Source organism: Gossypium raimondii, chromosome 3 (genome assembly GCF_025698545.1).
Source record: "Gossypium raimondii isolate GPD5lz chromosome 3, ASM2569854v1, whole genome shotgun sequence".
Classification (NCBI taxonomy): domain Eukaryota; kingdom Viridiplantae; phylum Streptophyta; class Magnoliopsida; order Malvales; family Malvaceae; genus Gossypium; species Gossypium raimondii.
The window spans coordinates 8,584,587-8,610,015 of NC_068567.1; the positions used below are offsets into that span (position 1 = coordinate 8,584,587).

At 31.2% G+C, this 25,429-nt stretch overlaps 4 protein-coding genes across 5 annotated transcripts; all 4 read right to left on the bottom strand.

Annotated features, from left to right (window-relative positions):
• Positions 1-8,753: 8,753 nt before the first annotated feature.
• On the bottom strand, positions 8,754-11,217 carry LOC105797007 (probable arabinosyltransferase ARAD1). The gene is made up of 3 exons (XM_012626903.2): positions 10,394-11,217; positions 9,731-9,984; positions 8,754-9,523 (listed from the first exon to the last, which is right to left on the bottom strand). Exons 1-3 carry the CDS (start codon positions 11,022-11,024, stop codon positions 8,972-8,974), a joined length of 1,437 nt encoding a protein of 478 aa, XP_012482357.1. The 5' UTR covers positions 11,025-11,217; the 3' UTR covers positions 8,754-8,971.
• A 4,407-nt stretch (positions 11,218-15,624) lies between these two features.
• LOC105796103 (hypothetical protein) lies at positions 15,625-16,578 on the bottom strand. Its single transcript, XM_012625730.2, has one exon. The coding sequence runs from the start codon at positions 16,551-16,553 to the stop codon at positions 15,906-15,908; it is 648 nt and encodes a 215-aa protein (XP_012481184.1). The 5' UTR covers positions 16,554-16,578; the 3' UTR covers positions 15,625-15,905.
• A 1,391-nt stretch (positions 16,579-17,969) lies between these two features.
• LOC105797009 (protein EPIDERMAL PATTERNING FACTOR 2) lies at positions 17,970-20,053 on the bottom strand. Its single transcript, XM_012626908.2, has 3 exons — positions 18,587-20,053; positions 18,445-18,506; positions 17,970-18,367 (listed from the first exon to the last, which is right to left on the bottom strand). The coding sequence occupies exons 1-3, from the start codon at positions 18,690-18,692 to the stop codon at positions 18,185-18,187; spliced, it is 351 nt and encodes a 116-aa protein (XP_012482362.1). The 5' UTR covers positions 18,693-20,053; the 3' UTR covers positions 17,970-18,184.
• Positions 20,054-20,206: 153 nt separating this feature from the next.
• Positions 20,207-23,515, bottom strand: LOC105797008 (NAC domain-containing protein 17). Of its 2 annotated transcripts, XM_012626905.2 has the most exons (5): positions 23,118-23,512; positions 22,278-22,555; positions 21,486-22,184; positions 21,110-21,395; positions 20,207-20,753 (listed from the first exon to the last, which is right to left on the bottom strand). In XM_012626905.2, exons 1-5 carry the CDS (start codon positions 23,314-23,316, stop codon positions 20,410-20,412), a joined length of 1,806 nt encoding a protein of 601 aa, XP_012482359.1. In that variant the 5' UTR covers positions 23,317-23,512; the 3' UTR covers positions 20,207-20,409. The 2 variants fall into 2 exon arrangements, with proteins under 2 accessions (XP_012482359.1, XP_012482358.1); XM_012626904.2 differs by having other exon boundaries at positions 21,110-22,184; positions 23,118-23,515.
• Positions 23,516-25,429: the final 1,914 nt, after the last annotated feature.

Sequence of the window (25,429 nt, forward strand, 5' to 3'; positions counted from 1 at the left end):
CACCTTTAAATATATGTAGTTGAAACTCCTCTTGTATTATTTGTTTTTCAACATTAATAAATTTCTTATCCTTTACCTGTGTTTTTTTTCCCCACAAGGTTTCCACATAAAATATGTATTCTTTTTTTTGTGATCATTCTATTGCCATTATCGACCTCTATTATAACAAATTGGTATCAGAGCTTTTCGGGTTGCTTGTCTCGATCACAATAATGGAAATAATGAAGTACGATATTTCGTTGTGGCAGGTAAAGATGCAGACAGTTCCTACACAGATGGATTTGGAGGATGCCCTACTAGGGTTAGATAAGATACCTTCGTTGTTGGAACTGTCTTTAAATTAGAGTAATTAGTAGGAGTATCAGACCATGTTGATAATGGTAAATTTAAAGATTTTTGGGTGTCTTGCGTATGCTCATGTTGATAATGGTAAATTGGAACCTAGATCTATTAAGTGTGTTTTTCTTGAATATAAGGCTGGTGTTTAAGGGTATAAGTTATGGTGTCCTGAAAATAGAAAACTTGTGATTAGCAGAAATGTTGTTTTTGATGAAACTACTGTGCTGTCTAACTTATCTCTTAAAGACTCTTCAAATAAAAACCAATAGAAATCAAACACACATGTGAAGCAGGAGGAGCTTCAGATTGATCCAGGATCTACAACAGAGTTTAATACTAAGGTTAGTATAGAAACACAGAGAAGAGTTACTTCTTTACCACAATCAGCATCACAATATTTTATTGCCAAGAACAGACCTAAAAGAGAAATTAAACCTCTAAAAAGGTTCACCGAGGCTGATCTAGTTGCTTATGCTTTAAATGTGACTAAAGATATAGATGCAAATCAAGAGCCATCTACTTATTCTGAGGCAGTTAGCTGTAAAGATTCAGGAAAGTGAATGATTTCTATGCAAGAAGAGATGGAATCACTCCATAAGAATAGAATATGGGACTTAGTGAAGCTTCTTAAGGGTAAAAAGGTTGTTCGTTTTAAATGGGTGTTTAAGAAGAAGAAAAAAGGCTTCAAAAGTTGAAGAACTCAAGTATAAAACAAGGCTAGTTGCAAAAAGTTACAATCAGGTTCCAGGTGTAGACTTCACAGATGTATTTCTCCAGTTTTTAAGCATAGTTCGATTCGATCCTTACTAGGTATTGTGGTCATATATGATTTGGAGCTTGAGCAGTTAAATATGAAAACAACATTCTTGCATAAAAAACTTGAGAAAGATATTTACATGCAACAACCGGAGAGCTTTATAGTCTCAGAAAAGTAGGACTATGTTTTCTTGCTGAAAAAGTCCCTTTATGGCTTGAAACAGTCACCTAGATAGTGATACAAGAGGTTTGATTCATTTATGACTACTTATGATTTCAAAAGAAGCAGCTTTGACAGTTTTGTTTATTTTAAGAAAAATTGTGATGGTTCATCTGTATATCTGCTCCTTTATGTTGATGACATGTTCATAACAACCAAAGATAAATGAGAGATAAGAAAAGTCAAAGCCCAGCTTAGTAAAGAATTTGAGATGATAGATTTGGGAGCAATAAAGAAGATACTCAGGATGGAAATTCTTAGAGATAGAAAAGCATGTAAACTGTACCTAAGTTAGAAAAGGTACATTGATAAAGTTCTTTGTAGGTTCAATATGCAGAGTGCCAAGGTTGTTAGTACTCCATTAGCAGCCCACTTTAGACTTTCATCGGCTTTGTCTCTGCAATCAGATAATGAGATTGACTACATATCACGTGTTCCATATTCTAGTGCAGTGAGATCTCTCATGTATGTTATGGTTTCCTTACGTCTAAATTTATCATATGCAGTTAGTAGACACATGACAAATCCCGGTAAAGAACACTGGAAAGCAGTTCAATGGATTTTTAGATACTTGCGAAGTACTACTAATGTTTGCTTACAGTTTGGAAGAACTAAATATGGATTCATTGGGTATGTTGATTCTGATTTTGTTGAAAACCTTGATAAAAGAAGATCTCTCACACGGTATGTCTTTACTATTGGGGGTTGCGCAATCAGTTGGAAAGTCACTTTGCAAACCATAGTTGTTTTGTCTACTTCTGAATTTGAGTACATGATGATTACTGGGGCTTATAAAGAAGTTATTTAGTTAAAAGGACTCTTTGGTGAACTCAGTAAAGACCTCTAGATCAATACAGTGTTTTTTGATAGTCAGAATGTCATATTCCTTACGAAGGATCAAATGTTTCCTGAGAGAACAAAGTACGTTGATGTTCGGTATCATTTTGTGCAAGATATTATTGCTCGTGGTGATATTGTTATGAGCAAAGTTAGTACTCATGATAATCATATGGATATGATGACTAAGTCACTTACTATAACTAAGTTTAAGCATTGCTTGGACTTGGTTGGTGTTCATTGTTGAAGAATACCCCTTAAAGGATTTCGTGGAAGAGGTGAAGAACTTGTTCGTTAAGAGTTCATGGTGAAGAACTTATTCGTTGAGAATTTGTGCCAAGGTGGAGATTATTAGAGTTATGTGACCTGAATTTCATCACTTGTTAAAGAAATAAAATACAATGATAAAACCTATAATTTCCCTATGGATAAGTGTATAATCCCATCACACTGGTTTTGGAGAAAAGCTGTTAGCATAATTATTCATGTATTAACAAAGTGTTGTTGAGGAAAAAACGAGGACAATGGGGAAAGGAAGGAAGCCAACAGTGAGCTATTTTCATGTTTTCAAGAGTACTTCTTACATTCTAAGAGACAAAGCCTATTAGGGAAATTTTGATGCACGTAGTGATGAGGGAATGGAATGATAAGCCTTTTTAACCATGTACATTTCACCAAATTCTCGTCTAATTCTTTATCATCCATAAATGGCGCAACACCCAAAAAATGATTCTACACAAACTTCATGTCAATGTCACTAGCTTCAGTTACCACATGCCCATCAACTGGAAGGGCAATTATTAAAGTGACATCTTGTATCCTTATAGCTGCTTCCCCGTAGGGAAAATGGAACTTTTGTGTTTCCGGCCACCTTTCCAACAAGGTAGAGAGCAACTCTGGTATCATTTTAAAGGTTTCTCTCGTAGAAAAGCTTACATCATTTTGAGCATGAACAACTTGATCTATTTGTTATTTAAAATATTACGAAAATCAATTTTTAATCTCACAAAATCAAAAAAAAAAGCATCACAATAAAAAAATAAAAAAAATTGAGTGGAAACTTTTACCATATTGATGACATGGTGAGCTACATATTCTTCAAACATAACCATTTTTCCTAAAAAATGGTTATGAAAATGACAAGTTATTTGGCAAAGTGGGAGAGTCTGAGAGTTCGAGTTTTGTGGAAATAAAAGAGAAAGTGATAAAGAATTTATAGGCAAATACCTCTATAATACCTCTATCCCGTAACCGTCGCCGGAATAGGTAAGGGGAATTACAAGACCTTTATTTCAATTCAGAACAGTAAAACATTAAATATTTACTAAATATCATCTCAAACATACCAAATTCATTGTCAATTTCATATAATAATTCCATATCCAAACATATGTTCATATCTCATTTCAATACCTTATAAAGCATATCAAAAACCTTGTTAAACCATATCAAAATCTTACCAAATTCACAAGTAACACATACCAAACCAAACATTTCCAACTCAAGCCATATCATATAATTTGATCAAACCCCAAAATTTATACCAACATAAGTGACCATATAATTCAATCAATAAACTAGCTTATATATGTCTTATTTACATTATTTACATAAGATCCAAAAGTACCGAATATCGTCTAGATAGTGTGATAGCAAATCTCCGACCTCGTCCAAAATCGAGCTAGCTTTTGAAATCTATAGGACATAAGAAAAGAACGAAGTAAGCATTAAGCTTAGTAAGCCCATATAATGTAAAATTAAACTTATCAATATAGCATAAAGCACTAAAGCAATTAAAACCAACTCATTTGTCCACAAAGCCTGTTCACATATATGACATTCGTTCGTACGTTATTATAACCTATATTACCATTTCAGTACAATCCAACCAAATTTTTTTTCTTGCCAAATGCATAAGCATATAAAATCATCCATACCATGTAATTCACATAACATTATAGCAATTCATTTCTATTCGTATAAACTGTAATTCATTCATATAACCAGTAGTTCATCCGTATAAACACATATCTTATTCATATGATCATTAACAGTAATTATGCCCGTTGAACTTCGTAGAATATTGATAGATACTCGAGTGATACACACTAAGTGTATTTATCGGTAATCCGTCAACCCATTATCCTTTCCGTTCTTTCGAACCATGAATGAATAAACTCCTCCTGAGCTGATAAACAGTAGGCTCTATTGAGCTGAAACGGTAAGCTCTGACGAGCTGAACAGTAAGCTCATACAAGCTAAAACAGTAAGCTCTAATGAGCTGAAAATAGTAGGCTCTTACGAGCTGAAATATCGGTAAGCTCATACGAGCTGTGGTGAGTCCGCAACAAATGCAGGAGCTCGACCAAATCGGTAACCCTAGTGACATGTCACTCGTATCTAACAACTTCCTACGGTCCAAACAGGACTCAGTAGCTATTCAAATTCATCATTTAAGCATTCAATGATCAATAATTCAATTTCTCAAATCACATATATATATATATATATATATATCTATTCAATTAAATACATACATTTAAATACTCAATCCGCATACCTTCTCAAATCACATATATATAATCGATTTAATTAAATACATACATTTAAATACTCAATTCGCATACTTTCTCAAATCATATACATATAATCAATTCAATTAAATACATACATTTAATTACTCAATTCGCATACTTTCTCAAATTACATACATATAATCGATTTAATTAAATACATACATTTAAATACTCAATTCGCATACTTTCTCAAATCATATACATACCATCAATTTAATTAAATACATACATTTAATTACTCAATTCGCATACCTTCTCAAATCACATTCATATAATCAATTCAATTAAACATATACATTTAAATACTATTGCAATTGTTTAATAGTTCGATCCTAGCTATACGGACTTACCTCGTATTTGCTCAATACTTTCGTCTACCCGTCTAACTTTTGTTTTCCCCGATCAAGTTCCGATATTTGCTTATCTTGATCTATATAATATCAATTCAATATTTTCAGTAATTATTCAATTCAATTTAGCCCAATTCACAAATATTTGGAAAATTACACATTTGTCCCTATACTTTTAACTACTATGCAATTTAGTCCTTTTCACACAAAATGGCAATTTTACACAATTAAACCAAAACCCATTATAGACGAATTTCACTTAACCCAATAACAGCCCATATTTTCATTTTATTCACATTTCTAACCACCATATTTCTATCTTTTACAAATTAATCTCTTTTTTTACATTTTTGTCAAAAATCACTTTATAAAACTTGTATCAATATTCTACCATTAAACATCCAAACAACCAAGCATTAAACAATGGCTTAACTCAATATCATCAATAATTTTAGAATTTAAAGCATGGGTTAGCTAGATTGAGCTGCAATGAGCTCAAAAACGTAGAAATCATTAAAAACGAAATAAAAATCGTACCTTAATTGAGGATCTAAGCTTGGCCGAATGTAAAAGCCCTAACTTTGGCTTTCTAAGCTTCAAAATCGGTGGAGTAAAGATGAACACTCCAAATTTTGTTTTGCTTTTACTTTAATTCTTATATTAATAACCATTTTACAAAATTAACCTTTATTATAAACCATAAAAATAATTTCCACTAAGCCCATATTTGTCCACCCATGCAACTAATGATATACTTACCATGCAAGAACTCATATAATTAATTCCATAATCATTTAAGCCATTTTACTACTAATAGAACTCATATTTTATCTGTTATGCGATTTAGTTCTTTTTACCGAATTAACCATTTAATCAGTAAAATTTCTTTACGAAATTTTTACACGATAATTCTTTCATGTTGTAAAACTTATTAAAATAATAAAATAAATATTTTTACTCGGTTAAGTGGTCCCGAAACCACAGTTCCGATCAAACTCAAAAACGGGCTGTTACAATCTCAACATCCATAGGTGCTAAATTTTTAGTATTTTTTAACATTAATTTCATTATGAGTTCTTATCATATCTGCTCTTTCTGATACAATGCCTAAAATTACCCATAACCCCTCTGTAACCCTTAAATAGGAAGGTAATGCGCTTCAGCATACTCGAACCCACGATTTCCTATATTAACAATAATGTAATATCAATGGACGCTAAATGCCTAATAGTAGGTTGGTGAACAAACAAATAAATATCTTTGCATTAAACAATATGCAAGGCCTTTTTCAATGATTTAATGGAAGATAATATATGAAGTTTTATGTTTGTAAACAGAAAATTATTCGACTTGAGGATAAGCATTTTAATGCACTATGAATAGGAGTGTTTTGGCTTTTGGATATAAATTTATCCAAATACTTCTCCACAATTATTTTTTAGGAAACCAATAACATATGTTTATTTCATATTAATAAGTTTCAAGCAAAATTTTAGAGTAATTGATTCTCATATAACATTTATTTTACAATTAAATAAATTTGTACTAATCAAATAATTTTTAAGTTTTAATTTAGCACTTAACCTTGAACCTTCTTATTATTTAATATGGTTTGCATGTTTAATTTTAATTTTATAAATAGTTTATATTGGTTATGTAAATTATATATTGATATTAAATTATTTAAATATAAGTTAAACTTAATCTTTTTACTTGTTAACATCAGCTAGTCTAAAATAGATATTTTAACTTATCATAACACTTTTGATAGTAATGTCGGACACTTCAACTAATAACATCGTCATTGGTGTAAAACAAAAATATAGAATGATTTAAAATAAATATTGATTATAATTATTAAACATAAATAAATATAAAAATATCAATGTGAAACTCAAACCTTAAACTTCAAATCTGAATCTCAAAACTGAAACCAAAAACTCTAAAGAGAAATAAAATAATTAATTTCAAGTTCTTCAATAATTTTTTTATTTTACATTGTATCATGAAACTTATACATTAAATATTAATCTAGTTAATGAAAATCACATCTTTTCACCGTAATTTTGAATGGAACTTCTCAAAAAACTACTTCTCAACTACCACAACGCAATACCAACAAGTAAGGCGGTGATAAATTTCTACTTCAGAATGTCATAAATAATGATTGGTCTTCGTATGAAATTTAAATTTACTTTAAATTTTCAATTTAAAATTCTAATCCAATCATTATTATTGTTGGTAATTTCTGTCAAAATTTATGAACTTATTGTATTTATTTTATATCAATCATATACTGTCATATGAGAACAGCTTAATCAAAACTTTAAGTTGACAAATTTTAACAGAAAATACTTACAATTTTAATAATTGAACTGAAATTCTTATATAAAAAAACTTAATCTTTAACTTTTTAAATATAAAGACAAAATGTCAAATTTTATCAAAACATAAGGACTATAGCATATTTTAACCATTTCTTTTCATCATTTTTGGCTGTGAGTGTCATTAACTATACCACCACTAAAACTATCTATTATTACCATACTTAAATTATCTATAATTCTAATTGGAGGATAAAGACAGAACCCACATTCTCATGAACCGATAATAATGTTGATGCAAAAACAACATTAATAGTCCATTTGTTTACATGTAAAAAGTTTTATAAAAAATATTTTATGCATTTTTTTGTGTTTGTATCACAAAAATCAGTTTGGTCAACGGAAAATAACTTACATATCAACGCAAAATAAGTCATTTTTCTCCGGAAAAGCTCTCTATAAGTAATTTTATTTTTATATAAAAATTAAATTAAATCATGTTTAATATTATTATATTGATAATAATTTTTATTTTTGTTTTAAAATATTTAAAATTATTAAAACATTAATATAAAATATTATATTCTTCAATATTATTAAACATACCTGTTCAATTATTTATATTTAGTCATATAATAAATTATTAATATAATTAATATGATTTATTATTTTAATAAATTATTTAATATTTCAATTTTATTTTAATAATTTTAAATAACATTCTTCACATATTATCAAAAATATTTAATATTAATCTTTTAATAATAAATATTTATTACAATTATAAATATATTAATAATAAATATCTTGTAGTATAAAGGTTAAAATATGTTATAAATCTATGTACTCTTCACAAATTTATAATTTAGTCTCTGTATTTTTAACTTTAAAAATTTAGTGACTCCACTATTCGATTTGAAAATCAAATTCAATTGTTTATATTGTTTTCTTTTTTATCAATTTTGTTGATGTCACATTTTAAATAAAAACTCACTTGATAGCCATATAACTAAAAATGACATTGTAATGAACCCGAATTTAAAAAATATTTTTAATATATGCAAAGTCAATGTAAAATATAAATTTATATATATATAATAAACTTAATTAAATAAAGAAAAGATAAGAAAATCTCAAATGTATGTTTTATTGAAAGTAGTTTTATGAAATATTTTAAGAAATCTATGAAAACAACAGAAAATATTTTACATGATTCATCCAAACACCGAAAATATTAACTTTTACATGAAAATAAATCATTTTCAGTGAAATAAACAGACCATAATTAAAATATTGATTTTGTAGTTCTATGCGGAGGTTGAATGTAAAAATAAAAAATTTGAGACAGATGTCTTAGAAAATAATTTCATTGGAACCGTGTAGCTTTTAACTTTTCATTGTGTCAATAACTACATTACATGCATACTCTTAATGACAACTAACGACAAAAACTAAAACTACATTGCATTTATCATTTATGCAAGCTGATAAAAGAATCAAGTGCATGTAAGCTGAACAAAAAATGAATCAAGTAAACGTAAAAACATGAAAAGAGTCTTAATCTTACATTTAGGTGCAATGGCAACGTAAAGGAATTGATGTATTCGCCGGTTTTCTTTTCCCTCGAACAATGGCTTCCTTAATCGCTGGTAATTTTTGATGAACCTTTCTCCAAATGTGGTTTACGGCACCATCGGGAGGGATTGGTCCAATACCATCAGGATGGCCATTATCATACACAAACACAGGCTGAACCTTAGCCATGGTTTGACGGAATTCATTCTTAAGTTTTTCAGAAATGCTTCTAAGATGAGAAACAAGCCAATTCGGTCTCAATGCATCACTCACTGCTACGAAAACTGAGAATGTAGAGTAATCCACCATCCCTTCAAAGGGAAGCTCAACATTGTCACTGACAATCACGGGTATACAAAGGCTTTGGATTGCATCGAAAAGTCGGCATGAAGTGGGAGTATCACCGGCTGGGTGCAAGCAGAACTCAGATGATCTCATCCCCTTAATTGACTGCTCTCTTCCAGTGGCATTTGGGAACCCTTCTTCCATGATGACTCCTGGTTCATTAACCAACAAGTCCCATAATTTTTCTCGAACCAAGCCACCCTGAAAATTTTAATAACATCACCAACACAGTAAGAGTTCGAGATAAAGCCCAACATGAACCCCTCAACAACTCAAAAAATGAAGCTCAATGTTGAATTGTATCCATTCAAGAGAGAAAAAAATGTCATCGATCCTTCATTTATAGGGTGATATACTGGCAAACCACATAGTGCAGCTAGATTCAAAGTTGAGTTGTCTGATACTAACCCGGTGCCTATGTTTAGCTCCCTTAAAATAAAGGAGGGTGTGTCGTTTCTGGTTTTCCGACAGCTGCAACCTAGGAAGCAGATGGGTATATGGAACAATCACATCTTTAAGCAATGAAACTTGGGTGTGACGTATCGTGTCTGATGAGATTCCACCGGATGATTTTGTATCAAGCCTATACCACCCACCAAAATCCACAACTAGTAGAACAGCCGGGGCTATCTCCTCTCTGAAATGCCACATTGCAACAGGGTCTGTCAAAGAATACTTCAAGGTTTAACATAACCTGACAACCCAGAAACTAAATCATAAGCTGTAAAGTACGCAAATTAAGTTCCCACTTCCTTCTTTCTTTTGGCACTGATGGTAAAATACCAATAAATGCAGTATATTCTTAAAAGAACAGCTGATACCAAGGGCTTGACATATTTAAGTATACATGATCCTAAGAAAATAGTTTCAAAGTGAAGAGTTAACAGAAACACAGTAAGGAAGGATTCATTTAAAGGAATATATTTATATATATATATATATATATATATATAGTAAAAAAGCAACAACTAAACATCCTAAATAACTAGATCCCAATAGCATTCCGAAAAAGCTAAATGGGGTAAGCAATAAGCAAATGAATTTCAATACACACAAAATTAGGCACATTACCAGTGAGAACAAAAACATGGTCTCGTCCACCCGATCGTTTCCAAGCATCAGTATTCCTCACAAAATCCAGCACTTTCTTTTGCCTCAAGTAATCCCCATTCCCAGCTTTCTTCTTAAACGCGCCGCTTCCAGATCCCAACTCCATCTCAGCACTCAGGGTAGCAAAAAAGGGAACAAAAACAACATCAGCCTCGTTAACATCAAAAACCCTTTTAGCAAAAGAAGCCGTCCTTATTCCTTGAGGGGTTTCCAAGTCACCCATGATCCAGTACTCCGCACTGTATTGCTTGATCAATGGATTCTCGGGATAAGGAGGGTATCTGGTGGGTTTGGAGAAATGGGTAGTTGAGATCTGATGGTCAGGATCGGAAGGGATCCGAGAATCAGGGTGATTAGAATCCCAGTACTGTTGGAGTAAGCCATAGTTGAGGGATCTGGGAAGGTTGGCTACGTAGACCTTGATGGAGTTTTGGGAGGAAAGGAAGGAGGTTTGGGGAAGGGAATTTGTGGGTTCAGTAACAGGAGAAGTGAAGAAGAAAAAGAAGATGAAGAAAGAAAGGGAAAGAAGGACAGTGAATGTGAGAAACAGAGATTTTGCCGTTTTTGTTGCTGTGCTACCTTTGATTGCCATTTTTATTGGGCTTTTTTGCTTTGCTCTTTAGTTTCCTTCTAAGTTCTGCGTTTCATTCAATTTGAATGTGGAGCTTTGAATGTGAAACCGATTAAAATTTGAAGTCGGTGCTTACAAGTTGGAATGGTGAGTGCACCAAAGGGTATTTCGGTCAGACTATGAGTAGTTGCTTGTTTGGAAAGAAAGTCTTAGGTAGAGACTGGAGACAAGTTTTCCCGGAAAAAAATATATATACTAAAACAAGCAATGATCTTCCCCCACGGGATATGCCTAATTAGGGTCACCTGGACTCTCAAATAAAATATTGATAAATTACACTGACAATCACTTAACTTTGGGGTAGTTGATAAAACAGTCATCTTAGTTTCATTTTAGTCACTCACTTTTAGAAAAGTGATATGGCAAATGACAACGTGTTTGGTGTCAAAAAACCTTCTACTAGTCAGTTACCACCAATTTAACAACCCTATCAGTACCAATTTAGAGTTTAAGAAGAGAAAAAGAAGAAAAAGAAAGAGAAGAGAAAAAAATAGAGATGCCTCCAGTTTTCAAATCAATCCCATACTGCATCTCTGCAATTACTCAGGCATGGCTGTAGCAACTTCAAACCAGGATGTTGTTGCTTTAAGGGCCACAGTAATACAAGGAGAAAGCAATTTACCCAAGCTTCTCCTCACTTCTGATCATGACAAGTAATGTTCAAATCTTTAAATTTTGAATAAATGACCCAATTTTTGCAAGATTTTCTTTTCTGGGTCTTTTTCAAATTTATTCAACTCCCTTGCTAGTTCAATCGATGGGTTAATTTTTTTTCTTTTTCACTGATTCAGGTCTGGAAAAAATTTTATCTGTTTTTGTTTTTGGGTGTTTTAGTGAAGCTGAGATTTATCTATTTAGTGGTTGCATTACATCTTGGAAAGACATGGTGTTTCAATGGTGGAAGGTTACAGGGGAAGAGAGCCAAGAAGAAGAAGAAGAGCAAAGACATGGTGTTTCAATGGCAAAGAATCAGACCCCGCCAAATTAAGCAAAGAAGACTTTTTTTTTACAGTCTCTTCTTCTTCTCCTCTTCTGTTATTAAGGTTTTTTTTTTCAATTTCTTCTTAAATTGGGTAGGTTTCCATGTGGACATCCAATGTGGCAAGTTAACAGCCCACATCAGCAGTTAACTTGCCACATCAGCAGTCCCATTAAGACACTAACGAAAACTGTTAATCAGTGACTATTTTGTCACTTTTTTATAACGTTAGTGATTGTTTTGTTATTTTTCAAAAGTTAAGTGACTGAAATTAAACCTAGGTGACTATTTTGTTAGCTACCCCAATGTGGAGTGGCTGTTAGTGTAATTTACCCTAAAATATTTTGAGTTATTTAAACTGATAGTTTTATTTTGTTATTTTAATTTAATCTGGAACGTAAAATGAAATTTGAGTAACAGTACGAAGAAGTATTGTATTTAAGGGTGGATTGTATTTTGTCTTCTATTAAAAATATGTAAATTAATTTTATATAATTTAAATGTGTAAATTATTATTTCCGTGTTTATGCGAACATGTTGAAAATTATTTTTTATGGGTAAATTATAAAAATAGTTACCTAACTATGCTTTTCATTCTATTTTTATTATACAACTATCATTTTTCGATTTAGTTACTAAACTTTTAGAAATTAAATATTTTTGTCACTCTAAGTGATGTTGTTTTTTATTAGTCTAGTAACAAAATTAGCCCTCTAATATTTACACATTCTATTAATATGATCTTAAATATAAAAATTTAATAAATTTAGCCCTCAATATTTACAAAATCTATCAATTTAGTCCTAACTCTAAAAATTAAAAATATTTTTTTTTTTAAAATCATTTTTAGCCCTGTATAACCTATCAGCTAACCTATGTGAAATATTAAAATAAAAAAATAGTACCATCTTTCTAGAGGTTCTCATGGCTTGGATCAGGCCGACTTTAGGCTAGACTCATGCAAGATATCTAGACCAATTTTTCAAGTTTGGGCCTAACCTGGCCGAAAAATGGGTTTACTTTTTGCTCAAGCTCGACCTAATTGAAGAAAGGTAAACCTAGACCCAGCCCGACCATATTTTATTTTTTTAGATTAGTTTTTTATTTAAAAATATTTTCTAAAAAAGTATAATACACTAAATGCACTAAAAAGTGCTAAAATAAAAGTTTTCTAACATTAAAAATACATTAAAAAGTACTTATATTAAAAAACACTACCATAAATATAATAAATGTTTTATTATATTAAAAAATATATAATAAATATTTTATTGTATTAAATACATTTTTTAAAATTTTATATTTTGGGTTGGGTTATTTAGTTGGATAAGGTTTTTTTTAGGCTTTGGGCAATGGGTTTAACTTTTATTGGGTTAGTGATTTAATATAAATATAAATATATATAATTAATATAATATTTTTTATAACATAATATATTCGGTCTGTGTCAAGCTCGGGCCAAAAAAATTTTGCCCAAGTCTCAGCCCATATAGAAAATGGGCATAAATTTTACCTAAGTTCATTTTTTTAGCCTCGTATTTTATCAAAATCCTCTCATTTTTCGGGTGGGCCTTTGGACTTGTGTGGGTGGCCCAACCCATGAGCAGATTTACCTCGTTCAAGTCATTTGTAAAAGAACTCTAAAAAGTTGGGATAAAACACAAAAAATTTTAAGATCCAAAACAAAATAAAGGCATTAAAAACATTATCTATTTGGATAGTAATGTAATCAACTATTCTAGATAAATTCCAAATCAATTGGTTTGGTATAGTCTAGTGTGAAGCTTAAATTATAGTAAAAGAAATTGTTGCAAGTGGCTTGAAAAAGGGTAGTTTTTTTCTTATTTTAATATCTCACATGGGTTAGTCGATAGGTTATAAAGGCTAAAAATAATTTTTTAAATGTTGTTTTAAATTTTAGAGTTAGAATTAAATTGACAGATGTTGTAAAAATTGAGGGCCAAATTTATTGATTGTTTTTAGAATTAGAACTAAAATAAAAAAAAAATTGTAAACATTGAGCACTAAATTTATTACTAGACCAATAAAAAAGCCCACATCAACTAGAGTGACTAAAATATTTAATTTCCAAAAATTTAGTGACTAAGTTGAAAAAATTAATAGTTGGGTGATCAAAATTGAACGAAAGGCATAGTTGGGTGACCATTTTTACAGTTTACTCATAAAAAATCATTTTCAACAAATAAAATTTAACCAATGTGCTAACTTGCACGTCTCAAAATGTATAATGGTTAGTTTGTCCATTTTTCAGTAGAGGGTTCGAAATACAATCCGCCCCTTGAGTAGAAGAACTTTCTAATACTTTTACCAATAAATTTGTTTGAACTAAATTTAAAAAAAAAATTTAATGAGATCAAATTAAAAACTTTATTGAATAACTAAATTTTAAGTTAAATAATATAATTTTGAGATTATATATATTTGAAAAAATAAAACAAAATAAGAGAAAATAAGATATATTAGCATCATAAATTAGATTTAATGATTTACTTATTGGCCACAATTTTATCATTTTGAAAAAAATTAATTTCACATTTCATAACAATTTTATTTTTTATAAATTTTATAAAGTTTTGAAAAAAGTAATTATTTTGATTTTTATTTTTTAGGGATGAATTTGTTATTATTTTTAAAATTGATAGAGACATGAGGATATTTACACCATTTACTTTCTTATCTATTTGGTTTTTCAATTTTAAAATTCCTCTCCACTTAAATTTGAAAATCGAATAATTCATTTGAGTTAATTCGAATAACTCAATTCAATTAACTCAAATTCTTTTAATCTATGAGTTTTGCTCACCTCATGCTTGGAAATCAATTTTGTTTCACCTAATTGGTTAATTGATTTTTAGTTCATATATTTATCAAATTTTGAAATTTTAATTTTGACCTAAAGAGTGACTACTAAATTTGTTGAGTTAAATTTTACTATTTTTAGAATTTTTATAACAAATATATTGTCACATGTGTAATATAATGTTGTTTTGTTAATTTCATACGATACTACAAAAAAACTCAAATTATTTTAGTTAGTGAATTTCACGATTATCATTTACATTAGAACTAAAATTTTAAAATTCAAAAGATATAAAGAATAAAAATAATCAAATTATAAGACTTGGACTAAATCTACAAGTTACATACAGTATGAGACTAATAGTAAAATTTGATCTAACATATTTAACTGCCACTTTTTGAGTCAAGATTGAAATTTCAAAATTCAAAAATAAAAACGCTAAATTGACTAAATTAAAATCTAGAAATCAAATCTACGACCTCGCATAATATAAAAACTAATAGCAAAATTTAACCTTTCTAAAATCTATTTTTTTAAAATGTTAATGTCAATTATTAGTGGTAAATTCTTCGTAATATTAGCTTTTATCTAAACTTTAATATATATATACACGAATCAACCGGACGCCAATTCAATTGAAAATTTATTAAAATATTATTTTATATACAAAATAAAAAATATTAATACTGACGATATTTTTATCTTTTCAGGTTTTATGATAAAATAACCATATGATGGGATTTAAACTTGGGACACATTAATTTTGAATACGGTCACAATTCAATTGACTAATTATCAAAATCTTTTTAAAAAAGAAAAGAAATAAGAAATGATCCCAAATAATGAACATATCTTCTTTTTTTTGTTTACATAATGTTTAAACTTACCCGTAACCACTCTTAAACTCATAATAAGAAGATAATACGTTTCAACGCACTTAAACTTACACCCTCCTACATTTACAATAATATTTTTACCAATAGTTAAGACACCATCAACTATGCATTCTTACATTAATACAAATATATGAAGTATATATGTTTCAAAATCTAGAGCTCCTAGCTTCACCCTGCAACAAGAATGGATACCCAATTCCCCTTCTCCTCGAAGGAAACACCACAAACAAAACACTCACAACAAACCCAACCACAAGTGGAACAGTGTTGGTCACTTTTCTCGGAATCCCCGGATAATAGCACGCCACAACATCGCCATGTGACCCTGCAAACGCCAAAAACGCAACCAAAGACAGCCCTGCATGGAACATATCACACCACCTCAGCCTATAATCCGATGGCACACAAGGTTTCTTCCTTCCAGCATTGAACGTCCAAATTCCACTCAACGTCGCTACCCCATAATACAACCTTCCTTTGGCTGTTCTAAAGCTGTCCGTGAACGTAAAGAACACACAAGACGCTGCTAAGAACATTAAAAAACAACCCAGCAGCCATCTGTCGAGGGTGGTGCATTGGCCGTCGTTGCTTAAGAGGGGAGCGAAAATGGTGAAACCGAGAATGGTTGCTGTGGGTAAAAGGACATTGAGCCTTGCGGTTCCACTGAGGATTGCGTTGATGATGTAAATGAAATTGGTTTCGTCTGCATCGTCTTCTTTAAGGTACTGATAATATTCATTGTTGTTGGTCAGTTGTAAGGTTTCGGTTAGATCGTGGGTGATCGTGTCTGCCATTTACCAACAACAACAGTTGATAATGTTTGAAAATAATAATTAAGTTATATATATATATATATATATATATATATATGTATATAGTAGGGCAATGTTGGGAAGGAGAATTTGATTCTTTGTTGAAGTTAGGAGGAGAATCAAATTCGTTTCCTATGGTATCGTTTGTACTTTTCATATTCTTTCCCACGGCTTAGGTTTTGTCATTCCTTTAGAGTTTGGCATTTTATAAGTTCTGAGGATTGCGAACGGTGGATGCTTTAACCTTATGGTTGATTATTTTCGATAAAAGATTATCAAGAATTGACCCGTATAAACAACGAGATAATAAAAATAGAGAGTAACGAATACAAATATTTTACATGAAAAACTCTCCAAGAGGAAAAAATCACGGGCAAAAGAGATATTGGCTCTTCACTAAATGAATAAACAAAGGATAGTACAATCTAGAGAAATCAAACCCCAAAAACAAAACCATAGCTCAAAACAAAATTCTCTCCATAATTATCACGAAAACTCTCACCAAACTCATACGTGACTACATCTTGTCCCTCACAAAGAAATGTCTTTGCTGATTGGCATGTCAAAATAGGGATACAATGACCCCTTTAAATAGACTTAGATTGGAGTTTTAACAATACTAAAATATCCCTGAAATAATCAGAATCCAACTGAAAAAAGCAACCCTGCTTGAAGTCTAAAATGTGGCTGTCAAATAAGAGAACACGTTGTGATGTCGTGAGCTCTTCTTCAATTGTTCGTTACTTGTTGTCTTAAGGACTTACAAACTTTTCGATAAATATGAAGCACATCCCACAAATATTAAATTTACATCCTTGACCAAGAAAAATTATCCTATATTTCAATTGTCATGTTAGTAATTAAACACATTCGGTTCACCCCAACTAACAGCTACATCACTAATTCTGTCAAAAAAAAAAAAAAGATCAATTCGATAAAAATTGGAACAATGAAGGGTGAAGTGCTTAAAAAAATAAGGGCCAAAATGAATAATCAGGTAAAATATTAGGGGCTATTTTCAGGATTATGGCTTTTGAAAATGATATACAAAATAATCTAAATATTGGATTGGGCAATCTGGTTGGACATTGATATTGAATCAGTGAGTAATAAATGGAGGCTTTGCTAAAATTGAATTTTATTGGCACAGCAGAGCTGAAAAGACCTGACTATGTTGTTTGCATTCAACAGAGGCAGTGGACCTTTTTAATTTTTTTAATTTCATATTCTAGTCTTCTTATTAATATTTATTTATACAAATATGCATATTTTTTATTTTATTTATACAAATATTAGGGATAATATATCTTAAATTTATTTGTTGTTAGTATCTTGTGCAGTGGATGCTAAGAAGATAATGTAAGGTAAAAATTAAAGGGAAAAACAAAGAGGAGTGACTAGAAAAAAAAAAGCAGATAAAATTCATTGCTAAAACATTTTGAAATTTCACATTCTACTAACTGAAAAAAAAAACACACACTAAAATCTAATACAAGTACCAAAAATGCAAATAAATTCTACTATTTACAAGCATTCTCATAAACACTGATCTTTCAATCCAGTCTCCTCAATATTACTAACTAAATTGCAGGGATAAGAGGTGCAAATAAATATCATTTGGAAGGAACATGGTAGTATTTTCCTTTACACATGCACTTATAAACAATGGGACAAGACTCAGCCATGGAGCACTTGAAGCTCACCATCACCCTCTTACAGGGAAAACATGTCCCACAGGCGTGTGTACAGTCAGGCAAGCTCGATCCTGTTGTGTACAACTCCATCCCTCTCCCTTCCTGCATGCATGCATGCATTAACAAATCAACTCATACCCAACCCACGATTTAAATTACGAGTTAAACGAGAAACAAACCTCAGGGTTCACTTGTTGTAGCTTTAAATCTCCCAATGTTGTAGCTTTCCCATGGTTGTTTGCTGCACACATGCATGTAGAGAATATAAGCAATGCATGAAATGGCATGGATGATTAGATTTTTGGCACCGAAGATGATTACCATGGTGATGATGAAGGGGCACAAGGAGGGTTTCGGTGGATAAACAAAGCAGCACGAAAAAGGAAACTAGCAGTAAACCACCAACTCCAAAAGAGAAGTTCTTCATGTTTATTGCTCGTATGGGATAGACATGCAGAAGATGAAAGGAAGATGCCAAGTTTGGTGATGGGGCGAGCAGTGTTTATATAAGTGAGAAACAAGGAGGGAGGGAATGGTGGTTTTAAATGGTGAAGGGGGGGTACAGCAGATTCAGATTCACATGATGCACGACTATCTTTTCAAAGGCTTTCACATGATTCCCCAAGTTATATATACCCTCTGTACTACAAATCTTAAGGCACAGGGGGAACCCAGGAAATTTGTATTGGAGGGATCAAAATAAAAATAAAAAATTTTGGAGGACTAAAGCTAAATTATTTGTATTAAAATGGTTTAAATTGAATTATTAATATCCAAAGTGACAGAAAAAATATAATTAAAAAGTTAAACAGGATTATACTGAATAATTAAATTTCAAAGAGACTAAAAAAGGAGATTATGCACTCTAACCCCTACCAAGGTAGACCTTTTGTGCAGGGCAGGGAACAAAAATTATACGATTTTGAAGGGGTTTAAGGTAACTTAATTTTAGAAGGGATTAAATTTCATTTATTCTATGTATTAAATTATTAATGAAAAATGGAATTTACCAGGTTAAGACATTTGTCAATCTCTGAATTGGTCCCTGTTTTAGAATACAAAAAAAAGGGGCTCCATTTTAGTTAGTGTGATAAATGAAAACAAATAAATTTTTTATTTTCAAGAATTGTCATTCAAAGAACATAGCTTTAATTTTATCATAGAAATTCAGTCTAAAAATTTTATTGAAACTAAGCGTGCAAATCCGTGATTTCTACAGAATTTGGTGACAGAAAATGCCATCAATCTTTAATATCAATTGAAGAATGCATTTATACAAAACCAACTTACACATTTTTAAAAAAATAAATTTGCAGATGTTTTTAACCATCCTAACAAAGAATAGAATGCTTTTTTTTTTTGTTCTTTTAGTAACCCTTTCTTTTATATACTTTTTACGTAAATTCTGAAGGAATTGAAGAATAAATTTTACATAAATCCTAGACTAGTCATAAATCTCTCAAAAATATTAAATTAAAATTAATACATAGAGGCATTCAAACACATGACCTTCAAATTGCAACAATGACAGTGAAGTAATTCTATTAGTGACAAAGATCACAAGAACTACCAGTCCAGTAAGACAGAAAGCAAAAAATATTACTCCCAGTGTGCAAAAACATTGAAATGGGGTAGTAGGACACATCAGAAATGAGCGAGTTCACGAGTGTATGTGTGTGTGCGTAGCCCTGCCATAACAGTGAAGTGCAGACCCTTGACTTAAATGAACTATTATTTCCTTCGCTTCTTCCCTCTACACACACCCACCCATGTTTCCCGTTGGCCCTACAACAAGGTTTCTTTCCTTATTCTTCCTATACATAATTTTCAAGCAAAACTTACATATTTTGATAAATATAGACAATGAATGAAGATACCATCCCCTTCCGTTCACATTATCAGCGTTGAAATACAGAGGCTTAGACTCGTAAAAATGGAACATTGGACACATAAACAGATTACATATTTAGTTAAGAAAAAGGATCTCTACAAAACGAATAGGGGTTCAACATTCATTGCCTTACTTCATCAGCTATCACTTTCTTCCTTTACATTCAAAATTAGTTAGATATTAAAACTATGCATATATGTTGTCCATGCAATAATTTCACTTCACTTCACTTCCAACTTATACATATATATATTCAGGAGGAGATAGATCTCCCTAGGACCCTAACTGTTCCTATCAAGAACCATAAGACAGCACACAATGCACCTAAAATAGAAATGAAAAAGAATCCCCTATTCCTGCTTCTCCTCCTAGCACTAGCAGAACCATTCACTGCAGTATTCATTGCATGTATTCTCAATTTACTAAAGCTAGACATACGCTCCAATGCCCGATTTACCAATGGACTCTCAGCTGCAGAAGCAGGAGCCGTAGGTATTGAATCCACAAACGACCACAAAGAAGATGAAAACCAGCTTCCACCACCACTGCCATCATTTTTGTTACCTTGGTCTTGCTTAGGGCCATTGTTTACAAAACCTAAACACGATAAAACAAAAATAACCATGTATAAGCAAAAGTTTACAGTTTAGCAGTATTTCAGAGTAGTTTTTCCCATGAAAAAAATACAAGTTGAATATTTGCATTCTAATCACTTATAGTGATTATAAATGAAATACTTGTATCACAAGAGCTCTTGAAGCAGGGTCAAATTCCCTTTTTTTACAGAGACTTTTTGCCATGTCGACTTTGGCATGTCTACCCAACCATCAGTCTCATCAAGAGCTCTGCCAGGATGGGCTAAGACAGCTTGTGCAAAACAAAAGCATGGCTCAGTGGATAGTAAGATAATAAGTTCGCAAATAAATCCATATTGGTTTCCACACTTGTTCTACCTGAAGTTGGAGAAGCATTCCCAAGATTTGATCCTGATGGAATGAAAACATCACCATTTTGATCATGTGTCCAAAGTGCACCATTAATCTGATCCATTTGCAGCTGTTGATTCTGCCCATGGTAATCCACCTGGTCCACACTTGAATGAAGCACCAATTGCTGATCCATTGAGTTTATATTTGGACCAGATTGATAAACCATCTGGTTCAACATATTACCCCCTGACGCATTCAGTTGAGGCTGCAAATGTTGTTCCATCATATTTGCATTTGCTTGGTTTTGCCACTGCTTATCAATCAGGTTTAGATTAGAATGGGGCAGATACTGCTGATTCATCAGGCTTATATTAGATTGGGGTTCCAACTGGTAACTTACCTGATTTATCATATTATCATACAAGAATGGAACTGTTCCTTGATCAATAGACCCCATGTCCTGTAGAAACATGGCTGCATCATGGTACAGGTCAAATTCACTCAGCCCATCCAACTCATTGAACTGCTTGTTCTCCACAGGTTTCTCGATATTGGAGATCAAAGGTTCAGGACCAAGGAGATCATCAATCTCCAAGAAATCCTCCTCACATAATTGAGGTACCTGATCAAGGTGGTCGGTGACAGGTGTGACCTCAGGTGCCTCCTGCAACAGCAATTGAGAAATAGGCGACTCTGGAAATTCAAAGCTTGCTTGACCATGGAGAACTGTAAGTTGCTCAGGAAAGAGGACACCCCTTGGAGAAGGATCCAGCAAAGTACTTTGTGTGTCTTCTGCACTGACAACCTGAGGCAATACATGGCTATGATAAGCTTGCGGCTGTGGAAGTGCAGGCTCATCAGCAAACTGTCTCATAAACTCCTCAATATCACTCAATGGAGACTCAGATTGAACATTAGCTTTTACATTATCATCAGGAATGACCTCATTAGGTGGCTTCACAGGAGTGATTGTATCTAAAGGGATACTAGAATATTCCTCATCATCCCACGCTTCTTCTTTAAATGGAGCTCCATACTGCTCACCATTTTTAGGGCCAGGTCCACTTTTTTTATACAACTTATAGAGAGCATAATAATCCTGAAATACAAAAGAGAAACACTGAATTAATAAACAGCTCATATACAAAATGAAAACAAGAAGCTCGTTAACAAAATTAACTCACTTACATACCTTTACGTTCTGGCACCTCTTTAGTTCCTCTTCATCAAGGGTGTATTCATGCATCACCCAGTCAGTTCGCTCGCCATTAGGTGCTCGCCCTCTGTAGAAAACTAAAGTTTTCTTGATTCCAACAACTCGAGAATTGCAAGTAATAGAACGATCCTTTCCCGTTGCCTTCCAATACCCATGTATGGTAGCCCTGTTTGACCTTGCTCCATTAGGGTATTTCCTGTCTCTTGGACAGAAAAAGAACCACTGTCGATCCCCATTCTTCAGTACCGATTGCCCTGAATAACATTTGTTTAGTTTATTAGAAGACCGATAATACGAACAAACAAAGCGAAACCTAAATCTCCTAACCAGCAAACATTATCTACTGATTAACTTTTTTTCAGACAACCAATCCATCAATTAAACAAACAGCATCAAATAGGAGCAAAAACAAACCATATCGAAAACTTCATTACCATTGCACAATTATAGTCATCTAATCAATTACTAGCCAAAAAAACTATAACCAAAGGAACAGTCAAATTAATGTGCAACCAAAGTCAACGGAACCCAAATATGTCTTAGAATGAATGGATGAAAACTAACAATTAGTATATGAAAGAATCAATAGCCACATATTACTCAAAAAAAAAAAAGATTGCATAAAGAAAACACAAATCAAATAAGAGATCAAATCAATACGATTCCCTTAAAAGGTAATTTAATCAAAACTTACATGAAGTCAAAGCACCAAAACAAACCCTCATATACCCTAAAATAAACTCGTATCAAGAATCAGATAATCAACCATCCCCCCTGGAAAAAAATTCAGGGTTTAAAAGGAAAAAGAAAAATTACCAGGTAATTCCTCAGGATCCCTCTTGTAAACATCAGTTTCCCTAATGATATCAAGCTTAAGCCTTTTTTTACAGATCTTCCTCTTTAGATAATAAAGAACCAGCTCTTCATCAGTTGGGTGAAACCGAAACCCCGGTGGCCACACTTGGTCGTCCCCAAAACCGGAATCAACCGTCACAGCCGTCGCAGTCACCTTCATCTCTCTTGATAGTAAAAAAAAGAGACTTTTTTTGGTTTTTTTTTCTACACAAAGAAAAAACAGAAAACTACCCAATCAAGAGAGCTAAAAACTGATCAAAACCCAAACTTCAAAACAAGAAATTTAATCTCACATTATACGAAAAGTTTTTTTTTTTTTTTTAGGAATAGAAGAGAAAAAATCGCAGTCAAAGAAAAAAAAATTGGTGGAAAAGTAAAGCGGAAGTGAGTGGGTGGATTAGGGAGTTTTATAATAGATTTATTTTAAAAACCGAACCGGTTTGGACCGGTTTTTTCTCTCTTTCTTTGGTAATAAAATATTTTAAAATCTTAAATTGTTTTGCCTGGAAATTTCCTTCCTTCCTTTTGAAAAATAAGTGTGACCTGCCTCAGTCAAATGAATCTAAATATTCAATATTATCATTTCTTAACGTTTCTAAAACAATACATTTATTTTTAAAACAAAATTATAAATTTATTTTAGGAAAAAATTATATTATAGATTGGGATTTGAACCAATAGATAAATAAGTCCAAAAGGGAAAATTTGCGGATTAGTCCTTCAAGTCATGTTTGTGGTTGTTTTGGTTAGGTAAGTTCATATGAGACTTATTTTATTAATTCATAATATGTTTGTATTATATTGTTTTACTTATAGTTTGAATTGTTATGTAATTATTGTCATTTGGCATTAAATTGACTGAATCGTAAAATATAAATTAAATGGCATATATGAATAAATACATGATATCGAATGGATGTGACATTGTTATATAATTGGATAGTATGTTTATGATGACGTTACAAGGTTAAAATTGTAAGTGGATTGCTATTTGAAAAGTGAAAACTGTGTATATGGTTGTTGGGATTGTAACGAACTGTATATGTTAAAAATGTCTGAGTGAATGTATTAAAGAATAGGATACAATTGACATGCCAATAAGGTTATTTGCACGTTGTACGGGATGTATGTGTTGGTACGAAGATATTATTGATTATAACAGAATCCAACATTTGTTGCGTATTACCGAATTATACTGGTGCGGTGGAGGGATGTATTGATACTGATTATGTGATGCCTACGGGCTTTTTTCGGTAGAAAAAGACATCGTTAAGCGATTATATTAAAAAGCACATAATTAACTCATGTAAGATTAATTCTATCCACCAACAATAAATTACACACGGACCGAAATCGGTGGTTCTTCAAAGGAAGTCAACCTTACGCCACCATTAAACGCACATTTTATTATTTGATCTGCAACTTCGAGAAAAAAATGACTAAAGTATATAGAAATAGTAACATAGAATTTGACAAATAATTATATTAGATTAAATTAATGAATATTATTTATTAAATTCAATGGATTCACAAATGGTATAAATAAAAAAAATTAAAATAAAGTATTTGACAAATAATCATTCAATTTATGATATTAAAATAAATTTTAAACCGTATCAAAATAATTTTAAATATTTTTTGTATTTAATCTTATTTTTAATTTTAGTAGAATTTTAAAAATAATATTACCTAAAATTATCATAATATTTATTTAATTACACATTAATATCATATTTGTTTTTATATTGTTCATATTTCATTTTTAAAGTTATTCATCAGTATAGGTTTTTTCTTTATGTTTTAAACAAAAATAAAGCTTTAAATAAATATTATTTAAAAACAATAACTTGATTAAATTTATATATAAAACGAATTTAATATAATAACAAAAATAAAAACGGTTTCTTTAAATGTCGTAAATTTTATAGGTGATTTATTATTTTTAACACTTTATTTTTATTAACTGAGATAGAGAAATTTTATTAGTATTCAAAATATTTATTGAAACAAAATTTTTTTATTGTTATTGAAAAAATTATTAGTATTTTTTAAGTAGTTTTAATGTTATTTAATTATTTTTAAATTCTATTAACTATGTTTTTAAACATCTTTAATTATTTTTAAAAATTAATAATTTGTTGGTAGTAAATTGTATATGGAAAAAATTGTTTAAAAACAATTTTGCTTAAAATTTTAATATTTATAAAATGATTTTACAAATGTTTTTAAAAATTGTTTAAAAATATGTATGGACTAATTTTTTAAAAATAATT

Coding starts and splice junctions, on each gene's coding strand:
- LOC105797007 (XM_012626903.2), bottom strand. CDS start 11,024: ATGGCAATCAAAGGTAGCACAGCAACAAAAACGGCAAAATCTCTGTTT. Junction 9,985..10,393: donor CCATGTTTTTGTTCTCACTG/GTAATGTGCCTA, acceptor ATTCTTTGACAG/ACCCTGTTGCAATGTGGCAT. Junction 9,524..9,730: donor GAGCTAAACATAGGCACCGG/GTTAGTATCAGA, acceptor TAAAATTTTCAG/GGTGGCTTGGTTCGAGAAAA.
- LOC105796103 (XM_012625730.2), bottom strand. CDS start 16,553: ATGGCAGACACGATCACCCACGATCTAACCGAAACCTTACAACTGACC.
- LOC105797009 (XM_012626908.2), bottom strand. CDS start 18,692: ATGAAGAACTTCTCTTTTGGAGTTGGTGGTTTACTGCTAGTTTCCTTT. Junction 18,507..18,586: donor GCCCCTTCATCATCACCATG/GTAATCATCTTC, acceptor GCATGTGTGCAG/CAAACAACCATGGGAAAGCT. Junction 18,368..18,444: donor TACAACAAGTGAACCCTGAG/GTTTGTTTCTCG, acceptor GCATGCATGCAG/GAAGGGAGAGGGATGGAGTT.
- LOC105797008 (XM_012626904.2), bottom strand. CDS start 23,316: ATGAAGGTGACTGCGACGGCTGTGACGGTTGATTCCGGTTTTGGGGAC. Junction 22,556..23,117: donor GGATCCTGAGGAATTACCTG/GTAATTTTTCTT, acceptor AATGTTATTCAG/GGCAATCGGTACTGAAGAAT. Junction 22,185..22,277: donor AGAGGTGCCAGAACGTAAAG/GTATGTAAGTGA, acceptor TTTGTATTTCAG/GATTATTATGCTCTCTATAA.